The 18,202-nt window shown below is 39.6% G+C and overlaps 1 protein-coding gene across 1 annotated transcript in view; it reads right to left on the bottom strand.

Moving 5' to 3' along the window:
- Abcb11 (ATP binding cassette subfamily B member 11) overlaps nucleotides 1-18,202 on the bottom strand; it is an 82,806-nt gene that overhangs the window by 10,958 nt on the left and 53,646 nt on the right. The window contains exons 19-24 of the mRNA XM_051184534.1: nucleotides 17,180-17,341; nucleotides 11,432-11,536; nucleotides 11,184-11,345; nucleotides 4,718-4,921; nucleotides 2,841-3,082; nucleotides 938-1,094 (exon numbers count right to left, since the gene is read on the bottom strand). Of these exons, the coding sequence (XP_051040491.1) occupies nucleotides 938-1,094; nucleotides 2,841-3,082; nucleotides 4,718-4,921; nucleotides 11,184-11,345; nucleotides 11,432-11,536; nucleotides 17,180-17,341 (1,032 nt within the window). The remainder of the gene's footprint in view (nucleotides 1-937; nucleotides 1,095-2,840; nucleotides 3,083-4,717; nucleotides 4,922-11,183; nucleotides 11,346-11,431; nucleotides 11,537-17,179; nucleotides 17,342-18,202) is intronic.

The following is an 18,202-nucleotide window of genomic DNA, read 5'->3' as shown; positions in this document are numbered from 1 at the left end:
GGCGGTCAATGGCTACTGAGGAAGGGAGAGCCAACATACCACCCATTTTTCCCCAGAAACAAGGTCTTAATCCCAAGGGTCAACCTTAAACGCCTGCAAATAAGGACAGCACTACTTGAACTTAGTAGGTAGTGTAGTGGGTGTGTGTGTGTGTGTGTGTGTGAGAGAGAGAGAGAGAGAGAGAGAGAGAGAGAGAGAGAGAGAGAGACTAATACAGAAAAGCAGTTGGGGGAACATGGGAGGAGTTGGAGAGGGTGTAGAAAGGATGCAAATACAATGTACTCATGTATGGAATCCTCAAATCAAATAAGACGGTGGTCATAAAAAAAAAAAACAACAAAAAACAGAACTTCCACTCACACTCTGGCTTTCTGCCTCACTGAGTGAGCCTTGCCTCAAATGCCTTTCTGTCAAACACCACTCACTATGGTACATTGTAGCCCTGGGGTTCTAAAAAGACTGAATGATGGCACCACCAGATTGTGCACTTTCAGACTCCAAACTGAAGGTCAGGTAGGCCTCAAACTTGCAATCATGGTGCCTCAGCCATCTGAACTCAGGGGTATACCAACATGCCCAACAAACTTCTTCTGTATACATTGCACATCCTTGAGCTGTGGTACTGGCAAACCAACTGATATAATTACATGTTGTAATTTGAATGTCAATGTAACACCTGATTTTTCATGCCAATCATTTCCTTCCTTTACATTTATAAATCCATTGTTTCTGGGTGTATATGGATCGATACAGGCTGCTAAAATTTAGAATCTAAAATGGAATCATCTGACCATCTTCAATGGCTTTCTTTTCTTTTTGTATATAAACACATGCACACTCATGAACATGCATGGCCATACACGTACACACACACACACACACACACACACACACACACACACACACACACACGCACCTCTCCCAGCCCGGTACTTACCCACTTTTCACCTGCTTCACTGTACACATTAATTGGAGGTTTTCTGTCCAGCAGCTGAAAAAACCGTGCAGCTGATATTTTAGCTTTGGCAAAGCTCGGGGTATAAGAGAAGGTTCTTCCAACAGCTGTTGCACTCAACATAACTGAAGAGATAGACCTGCAATCAAACACCCAGGGAGTGAGAGGTGCGTAATATGAAGGCCTAAGAGGCCAAAGCTTTAGATGCTAGAACCAAAGAGCTTAAGCAAGTCATCACTTCAGACATGTCTGGTCTTGTGGGAGTTAGAAAGGTTAGTGTCTTTCAAACTGAGGTCTCTGAAAAGGGTCAATGGATAGGGTGAATGGGGTAGGCCTCTAAACCCTAGATCTGCCACATTACAAACTTTTGTGTGGGGGGGGGGTGGAGGAGACTTTTTAAAATAATTATTTTAGAGAGGAATTTGAAAGGTGACCATATTAAGTTGGCTTTTCTTCCCATTGTGCCATTCCAGGAATCACTGACAGGTGTGTAAAAGACAGTGGCAGTGGTGGGCAGCGAAAGTACCTATTCTACGCGGGACTCCCATAGAAGCAGTGCTTCACGTGGTATAAGGAAAATGCAATTGCCTATATCCTTCTTTTTGGCCCTGCTGCTGCTAACTACATCAACGTGGACTTCAGAGATGAATGAACAAATGACTCAATTCATTATGAGAGACAACCATGCTGCTGTCTGGCTCCTTGATGTGCACAGCTTGCCCCTCAGTACAATCTTTCACAGAGGTCTTCATGGGGTGGGATGGTATGTAGGTAGGGGGTGTGCAAGCATGTAAAGCATGTAACTTACTGCTCAACTTGTAATCAATGATTGCTTCAAGGCCAAGGCTGGAAACCCACATTATCCAGGAGCCCAGGATAAGGCTTAAGAGAATGAAAGCTTTTGGGATGAGGTAGGAAATGCTAAAAAGATGACTGTCTAGTTGTTAAAGCAAAACCACATATTGGAAGTTTTTTATAGGCTCTTGATTCTCACATGCTGGCCAATGATTTGTTACCTACCTCATATGAACTGACAGAAAGAACTCAAGAGTTGTTGTTTCCTGGTCTGGGTTAGCAGCTTTGAATATGCAAGGGTTTAGAGAAGAGACTTCCCTAGTTGATGTGGGAATAGTAGGCTAGCTGGAAAGCACTGGAAGGTACCAGTTGAGAGGATCATGCCTCCATGCCCTCCAAACTTAAGATTGTCTCTGCCCTCACGACTACCCTCATGTGCACCCTTAGGCTCTCCCCTCTGGAATTAAGCAGACCCTGCCCTGAAGAACAGAGACATCCTTCTTTGGCCTACACTATCTCCACTCTGAGAAAATAGATGGAAATCAGTTGTCTTTTCAAGCTTCAAATACAATAGCCCTTGGGTCCATCTTGTTCCAGGCCTTGAGAATCTCAGCTTTAATAAGTGTAAAAATAATTACAACAGTTCATCTTATGATTCTTCTGTTTGTGATCATTTTTTTTTTTACTCCTCAGTCCAAATGTGGATTTAATTTCTCAAATCCTTAAACCTAGGCTTCATTGTGTCAGTTTCCTTTGCCAAAGAGACCATGGTAAATGAAATATGGAGGCGAGCTTCTTTTGTTGAATATGACCCTCTAAGATAATCCATGAAGGAAATGAACTCAGTTACTACTAAGGTCTCTGGAGACAGACATGCCACCAAGGCCTCCAGGAGAAAGACATACACACAGAAGTCTGTGAGGCAGCCAAGCCCAGAAGAAGTATCTCATCCTGTAGAGCTTTGAAAAAGAACAAACCCAGCTGCTTTTAGAGGGAATGGTTTGGTGGGCAGCAAGGAAGTTCAGTGACAGATCCAGGCAACTCCCCGCTAGAGTATCACTCTCATATGGCCATTTTGGATATGGCTCACCTGAAAACGTGGCTGAAATGTAGCCCTTCTTCGGCAATTAAGTAACTTCCAAATCTATAGCCAGAAGAACTTGCAAGAAATGATATGGCCTGGGAAAAGGCAAAGCAGAGTCCATAGACATTCGCCTTCCAAACAGCTGTTTGGTATGACCTTTCCAGCTCAACTTCAAAGGTTTTAATAAATCTCCTCTCCACGCCCATTCCTGCAACAGTGCGGATGTTGCCAAGGGCTTCGCTGGTGATCTGAAAAGCAAAGAGACAGAGGAATGAAAAGGTAGTAGGAGTATCTCTTTTTATGACATTCAGTCATTACACAGATTAGATTTGTCTCAAATGGTAGAAAGTAGCAGAGAGAAATTGCTAGGAGTCAACTCAACTGGACCATGGGGCCATCTGTCTCTTAAACTCAGTCCCTAGTTCTAGCATGGCTTCCTTGCCTTCACTTACTGGGGGAAGAGACAGTGTGAGACAAGGTCTCCCATGCTTGTCCTGGACAAGCTTTAAAATTTCTCTGCTTTGAAATAAAACATCCACTTAATACAAATTTAAGTTACTAGAGATGATTTTCTAAAAAGTTGTTGCCCAGCAAGCCATCCTTTCTAAAAACAGCTAACTGAATATTACTAAAGTTAAATATAAGTTAGCCTTGGGTCTACAAGGTGGGAATGTGTTTAAATACAGTTTACAGTCTACTCTTTATGCACTGGGGTATACCTCATTAGAGATGGTATTTTCTACACTGCTTTGTATTTATTTCTAAAATGCTTTGAGTACTTGGACAGCATCATGTTTTCTGTCTCAAAAGAGCTAGAACAGTCATGAGTGAGTTTATGAAGCATGAGTGTGTGACTCAGGCCTGGTAGTAAAAGCCCAGAATACCAATGCTTGGGAGGCTAAGATAAGAAAGTCCTAAGTTCAAGACCTGTTTGGTCTCCAATGTGAATTCAAGCTGTCTGGGCAATAGATAGATAGATAGATAGATAGATAGATAGATAGATAGATAGATAGACAGATAGATAGAAAAAAAGTAAAAGACATTAAATAAAAGGATTAGGGTATAGCTCAGTTATAAAGTGCTTACTTTGCATGGTAAGCTCTAGTGCCTATGTTCAGGCTCTAGTATCAAAAAGAAAAAAACAAAAGGGATGCATATTATATGTGATTGATTAATCCCTCAGTCCCTATTTCCCTCTCTTCCTCTCTCCTTACTGTCTAGTGTGTTATTGTTGTTTGAGACAGCATCTCTAGTAACTAGGTAGAACTCTAACTTACTATGTAGCTGAGGATAGCCTTAAACTTCTGATCTTTTTGTCTCCACTCCCAAGTTCTAGGATCATTGCAGACAGTGTCACCATGCCCAGCATATGTGTGTGTGTGTGTGTTATTTTTCAATTGACAAATGTCTATGCCACCATCCTCACTTATTCCTTGTGTTCAGATATTAATTAGGATATAATAATTAGAATACCTAAAACCTGAGTGTACTTGAATTCTACTTTGTAGCTCATGATTGTATTTGAGAAAGGTATTTGCCACTAGTCCTGCAAGTGATAAAATGTGAAAGTTGAAAAGTATATTTTCTGTGTGTATAGCAATACTCTGGGTAAACATTAAGCTAAGAAAACAACAACAACTCAACATAACAGTCCACCTCTGCAAGTGAAAATATAGAAAATGTAAGATGAATAACTAAGAGGAACTCAAACATACACGCTTCTGTTTACCATACTTTCTCCTTGCCTGATCAAGCTTATGTGTCAAAGCCTTATTGTCATAGCCTTCAGACAGAGGCACATGTGTCTCTTTGTATTTATCATTTTAAAAAGTTTACTTTTTAAAGTAAAGCCATAAGTAGGAAAATTAGGTTCATAAGATTACCTGGCCAGCCTTCTCCAGAGCTTGCTTGTCTTGAGATGCAAATCCTGTCAACAATTTTGTTTGTAGGGCTCCGGATAAAGCCAAGAAGGGGAAGAAGCATAGTATGAGAAGACTGAGCTTCCAGGTAAAGAGGAAGGCAATGATTATGGCCATAGCAATGTTAGTGAAGGAATTGACCATCATCCCAACTTGAGAGCCAGCAGCCTGCAAATCAAGAGCAACCAACCCATCTCAGACATGGTCTCTTGTACCCAACATTATTATGTGATATTTTATTTTTGATATTTTATATAAAAATAGATTATTCTTTATTGTGACAAAATGCATATGACAATATTTTGCTTTATACATAAAAAAACAAATACCCCTTCTAATAGAAACAAAGAAACAAAAAACACTCACAATGGAGTGTGACCATCACATCTGTACTCAATCTGTCTCATCCTCTCCACCTTTAAAACTCTTTACCTATCAAATGATTGCCTCATCTTCTTCTCCTGAGCCACTGGTAATTGTTATTCTACTCTCTGTCTGTATGAATTGCCTATTTTTAGATACCTCAAATAATAGGGTTATATAACATTTATCCAAGACTCATCTACATTGTGGAACATATTACAATTTCATTCCCAATGAAAGATATAAACACTTGGTTGCATATATAGACAACATTTTGTTTATCGATTCATCCACCGACTGTTGTGAATAATAATAATTTTAAAAAGTGGTCATCAAAATTTTTGAAAATGAAGAGCCAATAAGTTAGATTAAAATATAGTTGGAAATTTACTAACAGACTACACCAAGTAGAAGAAAGAATATACAAAATTGAGGAAAGGTTCTCTTAAACTATCATATTCAAACAAAAATAAGGGAAAAAAAGAAAATGAAGTGTGACTACAAGATCTTTAGGATGCCATTAAAAGATCAAATGCAGAAAGCTTCCTTAACCTTGGAGAAGGCATGAATGTCCTACAAATAGGATGCCTATAGAGACCAGAAAATATTCTCAACCCAGCATAGTCAAGACTAGCAGAAAAAATTCAGGACAAAGATAGAAGTTTAAATTCTTGAAAAGAAAAGCACTAAATCATAGTTAAAGACAATGATATCATACTCCAGCAGAAACTATAGGCTAGAAGAGCATGGGATGGCGTACTTTAAGCCCTGGGAGAAAATTACTTCCAATATAGATCACCACACCCAAGAAGGCAATCTTTCAGAATCAAAGACAAAATGAGGACCTTCTCCTTAGTCAACAACTAAGGGTATTCTGGGCTGGTAAGATGGCTTAGCTGGTAAAAGTGCTTGCTGCCAAGCATGTCAACTTGAATTCAATCCCTAGGACCCCCATGGTAGAATGGAAGGAACTAATTTCTGAGAGTAGTCTTTGACTTCCGAGTATGCATAGACACATGAATACAAAAAGAAAGTATTGTAATTAAAAACAAAAAACAACAACTAAGGGACTTGTGACTACCAGAGCAGGTTAATAAAAGATGCTTAATGAAGTTTTGTATCCAGAAGTGGAAGAAAGAAATGTAGCAAGACAACATGTAAAATTATAAGCCCTGTTTGAAGAGTAACATCCTTTTAATCCCAGCACTTGGGAGGCAGAGGCAGGCAGATTTCGCCTGGTACATGGTGAGTTTCAGGACAGCCAAGACTACATAGTGAACTCCTGTCTCAGACACAAACACACAAGAAGGAATGGAAGAAAGAAATGAAAGAAGGAAGGAAAGAAGGAAATAAGGGAAAAAGATTATGGAAACAACTATTATGGAAACAGCTATTATTAAAAGCAAATGGAAGTTCCTCAAAAAGAAAACTAAAAGTGGCTGTCTCACAGGATCCAGTCACCCAATTCTTGGGTATATATCTAAATCTGTGTATCTACACTTATTGGAGAGTTACAACAGTTAACGTGTGGGATTGGATTAGGTACTCATCAGTAGATTTATAGATAAAGTATTGAATATACATCAAATGGAATATCATTCATATATAAAGAATAAAATCCTGTTATCTGCAGCAAAACAGATGGAGTTAGAGCATCATGCTAAGTGAAATAAGCCAGACACTAGACAAACTTTCATGTTCTCTTTCATATGTGGAAGCTAAGAAAGGTGTGTGTGTGTGTGTGTGTGTGTGTGTGTGCATGCTTGTGTGCATGTGCGCACATGTGCACACACACACACACACACACATTTTGCACTGCAAAGGAATGGGGCAATTGTTGAGGATTGTGAGTTATGGTAGATGAAAGGAGGGACATAATCAATGTGGGACATATGCGTAAGAATCCCATTAATCTGTTGAATTAATTAGTGTTCAAAAATAAGAAAAGTGACAGTTCATTAAGATTATGTATTACATTGTTTTAAAATTTCCTTTCAGGAGGATATATAACAATGAAAATCTGCTTCTATTAGAATTTTTAGGGGAATAAAGAAAGGCAGAAATAACCTACTTAGAGTGCTTCTAAGTCTATGAAAAACATGTCTATATATAAAGGATAAGAGAATCAAAGAATATGTGTTTCTAGGAACCTTTAAGATGATTCCAGGGTCATTGGACATTTTTATAATTTTGGTTGAACTAGCTAGGAGTTGATGCAAACCACAGCACTCCTAATATAGGGAGGATTGTTTTTTTTTTCCTCCCAAGCTTCCTAAATTATGCTAGTTGTCTTCTCATTTAGAAAGTGAGAAGAGATTTGGGAGATAAGTTCAGCTGGCATCACTTTCATCCCAACCCCTTGGCTTTAAAAAGGTCCAGACTGATCATACTCAAGTGTGTTGTATCTCTTCACAAGGTTGTGGGATCTAGATACTACAGCTTTGTCTCCATGGGTTCCTGGGTCAGAAATATCGCTCTTTGTAGTCAAGGTGGGAAGAGAAAGAGAGGAGAGAGATACTCACACACAAACACACACAGACACACACACACACACACACACACAGAGAGAGAGAGAGAGAGAGAGAGAGAGAGAGAGAGAGAGAGAGATGGGGGAGTATAGACAGCAACCAAAGGGGCATCTTTCAAAGACTGTTCACAGCATCATCACTCTGGATGCTCAGGTGAAGATGTTTCCATGCACACTTTCCTTCCACTTCTAGGGGGTGCACTTGAGTCTGATGAAATCCAAGCTTCTATATCTTAGAAATGTCTGACAAAGCATCTCAGTTGCTAGACTCAAAAGATGAAATCCCAAATCCTAGCATATTAATGGGTGACATAACACTGATTCTAGGCACTGCTTAAGGGACATTGTGCATTAGCCATTGTCACAAGACTCTGGGTTATCCCAGCCCTACTAATTTCATTCCAGAGGAAATGTGTAATTCTCAGAATGTTCTATTGTAAGAACATCTGTGTAATACACCCTTACTCCCCACCCCCCACATACTATAGCTGAATGTGATTCTTTAAAATTCATGTTGAGATGCAGTTCCCACTGCAGAGTATTCTTGTTGGAGCCTTTGGGCGTGATTGGATTGTTAAAACTCTGTCTTCCAAAACAGGGTGAATAAAACCAGGGGAAAAAAAAGATGATCTCCAAAATGGATGTACTGTACAAGTTTGCACTCCCACCAGCAATGGAGGAGTGTTCCCCTTTCTCCACATCCTCTCCGTATAAATTGTCATTGGTGTTCCTAATTTTAGCCATTCTGGTATCTCAGAGTTGTTTTAACTTGTATTTCCCTGATAGCTAAGGATGCTGAGTACTTTCTTAAGTGTCTTTCAGCCTTTTTGATTTCCTCTATTGAGAATTCTCTCTTCAGTTCTATACCCCATTTTTAAAATAGGGTTATTTGGTGTTTTGGTGACTAGTTTCTTGAGTTCTTTGTATATTTTGGAAATAAGCCCTCTGTCAGATGTAGGATTGGTGAAGATCTTTTCCCAGTCTGTGGGCTGATGTTTGGTCTTATCGACTGTGTTCTTTGCCTTACAGAAACTTCTCAGTTTGAGGAGGTCCCGTTTATTAATTGTCGATCTCAGTGTCTGTGCTACTGGAGTTTTGTTCAGGAAGTGGTCTCCTGTACCAATTTGTTCAAGGGTACCTTCCACTTTCTCTTCTTCTAAGAGGTTCAGTGTGGCTGGATTTATGTTGAGGTCTTTGATCCATTTGGACTTGAGTTTTGTGCATGACAATAGACATGGGTCTATCTGCAGTCGTCTACATACTATCATCCAGTTATGCCAGCACCATTTGTTGAAGATGCTTTCCTCCTCCCATTATTGAAGGTTCCTCAGGAAAATGGGATCAGTCTACCACAGGACCCAACAATCCTACTCTTAGGCATATACCCAAATGATCCACATCCATGCAACAAAGACATCTGTTCAACTAGGTTTGTAGCAGCATTATTTGTAATAGCAAGAACCTGGAAGCAACCTAGATGCCCCTCAATTGAAGAATGGATAAAGAAGATGTGACACATTTACACAATGGAATACTACTGCGGGGGGGGGGTGGAATCTTGAAATTAGCAGGCAAATGTATAGAACTTGAAGAAACCATCCTGAATGAGGTAACCCAGTCACAAAAAGAGGAACATGGTATGTACTCACTCATATATGGATTTTAGACATAAAGCAAAGGATCACTAGCCTATAATTCACACCATCAGAGAAACTAGGATACAAGGAGGAATCTAAGAAGATTCATACAAGGTCCCTCACAGAAGTGGAAAGGAACAAGATCTCCTGAGCATATTGGGAATGGGCGGGGGGCAGAGAGTGGGGAGGGAATTAGGAGAAAGAGAAGGGGAGGAGAGGAGAACATGTGGGACCAGGGAGATTGAGTTGGGGAACAATTAGATGAGAGCAAAAAAAGAAAAAGAAAAAAATAAGAGATACCATAATAGAGGGAGCATTTATATCTTTGAAGAGAAAACTGACTCTAGAGAAATGTCCAGAGACCTACAAGCCTGACCCCCAACTAACAGTTTGAGCAACAGTGGAAAGGCTACCTTAAATGCCCTTCCCTGATAATAAGATTGATGACTAACTTATCCACCATCATAGAGTCCTCATCTAGTAGCTGATGGAAACAGAAGCAGACACCCACAGCTAAGCACTGAGGCAAACTAGAATCCAGATGCAGAGAGAGAGGACAAGACCAGGCTACAGAAACACATAGAGACAGCTGACCTGAATAAGGAGGAGCTAATGGGTCCCCAGACTGATAGCTGGGAATCCAGCATGGGACTGACTCAGACCCCTGAACATGGGTCTCAGTTAGAAGGCCTGGGCAGTCTAAGGGACCTCTGACAGTTGAACCAGAATGTATCCCTGGTGCACAAAAGTACTTTGGCAGCACATTCCCTATGGAGAGATACTCCCTTAACCTATAGGCAGAAGGAAGGGCCTAGTCCCTACTCCAAATGACTTGACAGACTTAGACGGCATCACCCTACATGTGGAGTGTGTGTTTGGAGGAAGAATGGGATGGGAGGGTGGTCGGGGGGTGGCATAGGAGAGTGGAAGAGAGGGAGGGAAGGATGGAGAGGGAACTGGGGTTGATATGTAAAATAGGAAAAATAAATATTAAAAAACTGTTTATGAGCATAGACAGATGACAAATGCAGGAAGAAACCCAACAAGAGGAAAAATCATACACTATGTACAACATTATGCTAAAGTGAGAAAATGGCATCATCACAGAAAGCAAGCTTCAGGAATTATGCTTCAGTGGGACATTCAACAGAGACTGATAACAATGTGGTCAGGTAGATCATTGCCAGAGAGATGGTTAGAGGAGTATTGAAGAACAATCGTCATGGAAAGGCAACATGCAGACATTGGGATCCTGTTTGTGACAGGTCTTCTGCACAAAACCTAGGGTGTAGATAACCATAGACCAGACCCAAAGAGTATGAAGAGTGGAGAAAGAGATTCATCTTAAAGTAAAAACCCATAGACACAAGCATATGTTCACACCATCTGCCTTGTTTGCTTTCTTATTGCTGTGACAACACACCAGAACACATTTGGGTGAGAAAAGGGCTTTTGGGGTTATCCTTTCAGGTCCCAATCCATCACCAAGGGAAGTCAGGACAGGAAAAAAAGTGTTAACAGCCAGGAAGTGGTGGCATACCCCTTTAATCCTAGCACTCCAGAGGCAGAGACAGGTGGTTCTCTGTGAGTTTGAGGCCAGACTGGTGTACAAAGCAAGTTCCAAAGCTATACAAAGATACCTTGTCTCGAACCCTCCCCCCAAAATAAAAGAGTTGATGATAGAATTCCAGCCCTTCTAACCTTCTAACACAGGCAGGTTGAAGGAAGGTGCCATCTTCAAATGATAGAGAATATACCCTTACCAGATGTAACCTGCCCTGCCTTAATCTTAAACCTCCAAACCTACAGAATTATAAGAAAAACGTGTCTGTTATCTGTACATTGTCTCATCTAACATATTTTGTTTTCACATCCACAATGGACAGACATACCCAAGGCTTACCCCTTGAACTTGGGAGGCATCTGTAGCAAGCCTAGTTGTCAGTACTCCAGGGTTATTTCTGAGGTCATCAAACCAGCCAATGTCTTGTCCTAACATTGCTTTGAAACCAAATTTACGCAGCCTCTTTGTAAGGAGCTCTCCGGATTTGGCAAAAGTGTAACCCTAAAGCATAAAGAAGGAGTCTTCAATGAGATTTTTATATGAAAATAGAGGGAAATAGGCAAATAACCTGATGAAAATAAAATTACCTGAAGAAACTGTGTGAAAATGGATACACAGCCCAGTACGACAAAAAATAGACACATGTTGCTAATCTCTGACCTTTGTTCTTCTTTATCAGGTAGTGAAAAAATCTTTAGAAGATAATAAGCAGGGAAGAAAGTTTGTTATTATAAACAGTAACAGAATAAATGCATTTATTTAATGTGTTCGGTTAAGTTCAAATTTGCCCAATCCCATGGAATGTCCAATAAGAACGAACCTCAATATCAAGCCATACTAAAGATGAGAGAATCAAGACATGTCAGTGCAGAACAGCAACTCTACTGAATGGACCCCTGTGGCCTAGGATGCTGGTGATGGAAAAAGCAGGAGTATATGGAAAACCTCTGGAACTTCCTCTTAATTTTGCTGCGAAACTTTTGAAAGTGGCTTCACTTTGAACACACTAGTTTTTAAGCCAAATTTAGTGATGAACATCATTGTGCAGTATTTTTAATCTCCTATGTGACAAAGTTCCTGAAATTTTTAAACAATTACAGAAGTCCTCCCCATCCCTCATTGTGTTATTTAAGCAGTAGTATTAGCTTTGTTTTCTGACATTGATAAAAAAAAGAAAAGATGACCAAGTGAAACTATCCTTTAAGAAATAAGGGGTGAAAAAGAGGGAAGAAGAAAAAGAGGAGGAAAAGCAGAAAAGAAAGGGGATAGAGGACATTATTGAGAATGCCAGTCTGTGGAAAAACATACTTATTGTTTCAACTCTTATTTCTCTCCAATAAGGAACATAAGATGACTTTTAGACTCAGATCTTATATTTTACTAGTCTTATAAATATAAACTAGTTTATAAACTAGTTTATAGTTTATATAAAATATATATATTCTAAAGCAACCAACTATTGCACAGCTAATGTTAGCCTATGAAAGAAAAAGAGAGAACTGAGCCTGATATTGTTGCACTGCAAGAAACTGGAACTATTCTGTCCTCAAAGGCATGGAAATTGTGACTAGAGTCTTCCTGGGCTTTTTTTTATTTATTTATTTATTTATTTATTTATTTATTTAGGTTTGGTTTGGCTTTGGTTTTGGCTTTTGGTTTTTGGCAACAGGGTTTCTCTGTGCAGCCCTAGCTGTCCTGGAATTTGCTCTGTAGACCAGGCTGGCTTTGTGCCCACAGAGATCCGCCTGCCTCTGCCTCCTGAGTGCTGGGATCAAAGAAAGGCGTTTGCCACCACCTCCGGGTGTGACTAGTCTTTAAGGTCTATTTTGATCAGTAAATGACATTCATAAGTCTGTGATGAATTCACTGATAGCACCTAGCTGAAAACCAAGCTGTTGCAAAAATAGGACAGTGACTTCTGGGAGCAAAGGTCTCCAGTGAAATGGATTTTAGTCACAACAAACCTTTGTAATTCACACTAAAGGAAGCACCTGGGAGAAGCCAGGAAACTTGTAGACTGGAGAACATACAAGTTCTTATCTGCCCCCCACCCTGTTCGCCTTTCCCTCACTCTCCCCCTCCTCTCCTCTTTCTCCCTCTCTCCCTTTCTCTCTCCAGGCTCTCTCACTGACCTGGAACTAGCCAGTTTTTCCAGTGAGTCCCCAAAAGAATCCTCTGGTTTCCCCACTGCTGGGATAACACACATGTGTCCCAACATCTAGCTCTCTGTGTGGATTCTGGGGATTGAACTCAGGTCCTCATACTTGCATGGGAAGCCCTATATTGACTCCAGTCCAACAGTTCTGAAATAATGTGAATAGCTGAAACAATGCCAATATAGAGTTTCTCAAAGAAAACAATTTATTCAACACATATTTGCTGAATACCTACTATGTGTCAAATAAATCTCAAAAACAATATGTACAATATTGCATCAATAAATCTTTTCTGTGAAGTAAAAATCATCTATTTCTCTTTCTTTTTTCTGTGTGTCTGGTCTCTGATTCATGTGATTCACAGAAACAGAAAATACAGGTTTCAGGACACATTTTACATTAATGAATAATAATGCTTGATGCCAAACAGGAAGCAAACTTATCTCCCTTTCTTCACAATCAATGCAAAGTTTACAAGTTTAATGCATTTTCATTTTATTTAGCATCATTTATAGTCTTATTGTAAAAACCTATGATGCTTTGATAGTAATGGTTCCATTCAGGTCATTATTTTGACCTGATGTTTGAGTGTTCAAAGGGTTGTGTTTTTGTTAGTTTGCTTTGTATTAATTCCAGGTCTTACAGAGCAGCTAAGGCAACTATGAGGACATTAAAAAATATATATATCATAAAATGAAAAAAGTTAAAAAATAAAATTGGAAAAAAAAAATGCTGTTCTAGCTGTCCCAGGATTGAATGCAAACTGCAGGGGGATTCTTACATTAATGAGATTTTACTGTTTCTAGGACAGTTTCTACAGCCTTAATACTTTCTAGAAAATAGGTTCTAAGACACCACAGTAGTTCTTGCCAGACTTGTGCAACTAACCACTTCAACGAATTTACAATTTGAGATTTAAAAAAAAAAATAGTTACACAGATATTCTTGGAACCTCAAACTGTTATATGCCAATGACTCCCCCCTACCCCCGAAGGTCACAGGCTGTTACTGTGGATTACAGATGAGCCTACTTAACTCATAGAAAACTGAAGTCTGAATCCATCCATCTGTGAGTTATTTGTGAATAAGGACATTGCCAGTTGCCAGCTTCAGGTACAGTGACTTTCTTCTGGGTGTGCCCTTTGGCTTATGGTATTGTCTGCATTCTTAGAGTCCAGATAGAGTAGCTATGTTAAAATCCACATGACTGTTTAATTCAAGATTAAGCCTCAAATCTTTCTCATAGTTTTTTTTGCCACAAAACCCTGTCCACAAGTTCTTTGTACATTCTTAGTTCGGAAATGCATTCCAAGAGGCTATGCACCCCTGGAGCCTGCCATCTTTAGACCAACTGTGGTTCAGAAACTTATCTTCTGTTTTGGTCATCGTGACATTTGTTTAAGGAGAAAGGGAGTCATTGGATTCTTGCTACGTGTCACATGTCAAACACATGGCTTAACCAATCTTAAATTAGGAGGGCAGGGATTCTTACTGAATCGTTATTTTTCCTGATTTGGCTAATTCACACTTATAAGACTAGAACATATCTTTAAGGTCATTGTTATCAACCCCTATTTTGTAATGAAACTGAGTCCCAGAGAAGCAGGATGTGACTACAGGGTGCTGAGGACATGGTCAGTAAATAGCAGAACCAATTTTAGGAAAAGGGTCTCTTGGGACTCAAGAAATGTTCCACAGTGGCTAGTATAGTCTGAGTAAAATTGAGTGAATATCTTGATCCCACTTTTGTTAAGGTTTATACCTTAAGCAGGCCTAGACATACTGCTGTCAACATATACTCAAAGGACTCAACTTCCTACGTCAGAGATACTTGTGTGCTCATGCTCACTGCAGCTCTAATTTCAACAGCTAGAAAATGGAATCAGCCTAGACGTCCATGGACTGATGCCTGGATAATGAAAAAGTGGTTTGTAGACACAATGGAATTTTACTCAGCTATGTCACCCTTCTTCACCCCAACACATAAAACTCAGAGTACAACATATAGATGACAGGAGAGCATAAGAGCTGGAGGATCAGTGGGAGTGCAGTGAAATGCTGTCTCCTGAAGGAGCACGGCCATTGTGGCCATGGGCTCACAGCAGCTCTGTTGACCTGACCAAACCGAACTTGTCAACATTCCAGTACGGATTAGGAAGAGGTTCATGAAATCTCACTTCTAATTGATGAACTATTGGAGTTAATGGTTTCTGGGAAAGAGAGAGTCATTTTTCTTAGTGTTACAGTTTCTGATAAGATTACTCATGCTTCTGTAAACAACGCCCCCCCCACCTCCTGCTCATACAGGCAATCCTAATTAAATCCTTTAATAAAGGTCATTGTTAATAAACTGTGAAGGTAAGACCAGTCTTATTGTGAAGGAGACCAAAGTACATGGGAGGAGGCTAAAAGAGGGGACAGGGGAGGACATGACCAAATACTAGATGTGAATATGAAACTGTCAACAAATAAATACTTTTAGAAAGAGAAAATCAGTTAAGATGCCAATATTTAGGGTTTCCTTTAGACAAGCCAGCATCAAGGTATAGGCTTCTACATTTCAGACTCAACCATACTCTTTCTATTAACATGGGTTCCTCTTGCTCAGTGAAGTCCATCTAGAGTCTCTCCTTTCTGGAATGGTAGATAAAGAGGCTAGGCAAGACCTGATTTTGTCCTCTATCTCAGGCCAGCACCAGCAATAGTGGACAGTAAACAAGCCATTGATAAATATTTGTTGAATGGTGGCTGTTCTTTATTTTTCTTTCTGTTTAACAATTGCCTCCCTCACTGCCTGGAAATCCCATAGAGAAAGTATCACAAATATAATGATATTCTCATATCGCTGGCATGATGTCTACGGGAGACCATCAATAAATGCTTGTTGGATGAATAAAAGAACATGTGCTTATACTTGGATACTGTGCCTTCCAGAAAATTAAGAAATACACATTAGTTATTTTAAAAGATTTTTTTAGCATGAAACATTGTGGCACTGAGTAACCAGAAACTCAATTAACCCTAGCTGTGTTTCCAATTGCCTGACTTCCTGAAAGTAATGAGATTAAAATGGCCAGCAACATTTCTATCTAGAAGATTCTACTAGTGGATTATTTAGGTCTTTCTATACAAGTTATATCCATTTATTTATTTACTTACTTACTTACTTACTTATTTATTTAATTATTTAGTGATCCTAGTTTCTGTCAGAGAGGGATGTAGAAAAAAGTGAGTTTTTCAAAGTATTGCTCTGACAGTGTGGTGTACTGACAAGTCCTTGAGAAAGTTGACAGTGTTCTTAAGGACGTAGTATTTCTTTGTTGAACTCTGTGTGTGTGGGGGGGGGGAGGTGCGTGCGCACGCATGTGCACTGTGAACTATGAAAACACAACAGCTTTTTAATGACTAATTTTGTGGTGTACACAGAGCCTGGCTCTATATCACCCTGACTGAATGTGAATCCCAACTCCACTATGTCCTCTGTCCCCCTCAATTCTATGAGCCATAGTTTGCTCCTCTATAAAACCACAGTAAGGAGAATCTGGGCATCCAATGGTTATTTGGAAACATAATGAACACAAAGTGTTTAGATGATGCTTAATAAACATTGCCACTGTTGCTATAGCAATAGTCAAGTGGAGAGTAGCAAAATTCCAAGGAAGTGAAAAATTAAAATAAGTTTATTCTTTCTTCCTGCTGTATTTTTACTTCTTTATTTTTTCCCCACCTCCTTCCATGTTCCCATTTTAATGCAATCATTAGCAGAGTAGAGACTTGCACAAGACACTATTACCTGATCTTTAAGTCAAGCTTTGTACCTCAGTGGGCCAGCAAGATTAAAAATTACCCTAAAATCTTTTGTATTATTATTCAACAAACACACTTTCGATACAGGAAAGCTACCCTCTTTCAAACTTCAATCTGTAATTATATTTATTTATTTTTCCATAGGTGTAATGATTGAGAGCCCTTGCCAGTCCAAATGAGAGTATCACCTTTGCATCTTCTGTATGGCGGAGACTGAATTTTTCATCTTTTAGAGCTAGGGGTATGCAGGGGAGCTAGCAAAAAAGGCTGAGTGTGTTAAAGCCAAGAGGTGTTTGATAAGATACAGCGTTAGCCAGTGATTTAATAACAGAAGGTATGAACAGAATAAAGTTAGCCCAGTTGCTTTCTTACCCCAAGGATCTGGCTGAATAAAAAGCTGTAGATGGGTGTGACTGCCCCATTGATACAGGCACTCAAAGCTCCTACCAGCATGTAGTGCCATTCTGGAAAGTTGAACTTCAGAATCCTTCTGACTGGGGCAGGTTCAACTTCTTCCACAAGCATGTCATTGTCCTTAGGGAAAGAGAGGGTTATGTCAGTTATCCAAACATAGTCATCCCCTTTGGTGCTTGTTATGAGTGACTTCCGAGACTCCTGGGATGTAGTGACTTGTCACTGGTATTGGTTGGGACTGGCCTGGCTGCGGTGGGCTGTTCACTAAATGGTGTTGATAGTGCTCACAATAGCATACTGACTTGACTCTCGAGCAGTAAAGTACGTGTTATATCTTGAAAGTAATTCCTTGTTTTAAAAACAACCTTGCTAAGTGTATGTACACATTAAGAGCTTTGGAAAGTTTTGAGGTACATTTTCCATACATATCAATCAAGGTTCTTTAAGCTGGTAACTGGCTGAAGGTCTGGGAGAGGCCAGTGTGTCCAAGGCAAGACGTATTTAATTCTCAGTGATTGTGCACTTGCATTAATACGAGTTTCCTAGTGAGAGCTCACAAGCCAGCAATACTGATCCAGAGTTCTGAACTGCACATCCCCCCCTACACACACACACAACACACACACACACACACACACACACACACACACACACACACACACACACGGAGAACAAAAATCAGTCAACACTTCCCATTCTGATTTTTTTAATTGGTATTAAGATATCACAGCTTGTAACTTTCATCCCCTTGAGGACTAGTATTATGTTGAGAACCTTGCTTTATTTTTCATCTTTTTGTCTGTTTATTCAACGATTTGTTGAATCCTCTGTGAAAAGATTCTAGGTGGCTTATACAGCTTTATACTGATGCTTAAATTTTTTTTGTTAAAATGTACTAAAAATATCTGTACAAAATTGACTACAAAGATAACTCTACAAAATGATTAATGGATGCCCTTTTTTACTAGTACAAGTTAACTT

The sequence above is a fragment of the Phodopus roborovskii genome, unplaced genomic scaffold, assembly GCF_943737965.1.
Source record: "Phodopus roborovskii unplaced genomic scaffold, PHOROB, whole genome shotgun sequence".
NCBI classification, from domain to species: domain Eukaryota; kingdom Metazoa; phylum Chordata; class Mammalia; order Rodentia; family Cricetidae; genus Phodopus; species Phodopus roborovskii.
Note: the sequence above shows the minus strand (reverse complement) of the source record. Positions and strands in the feature narration are given on the sequence as shown.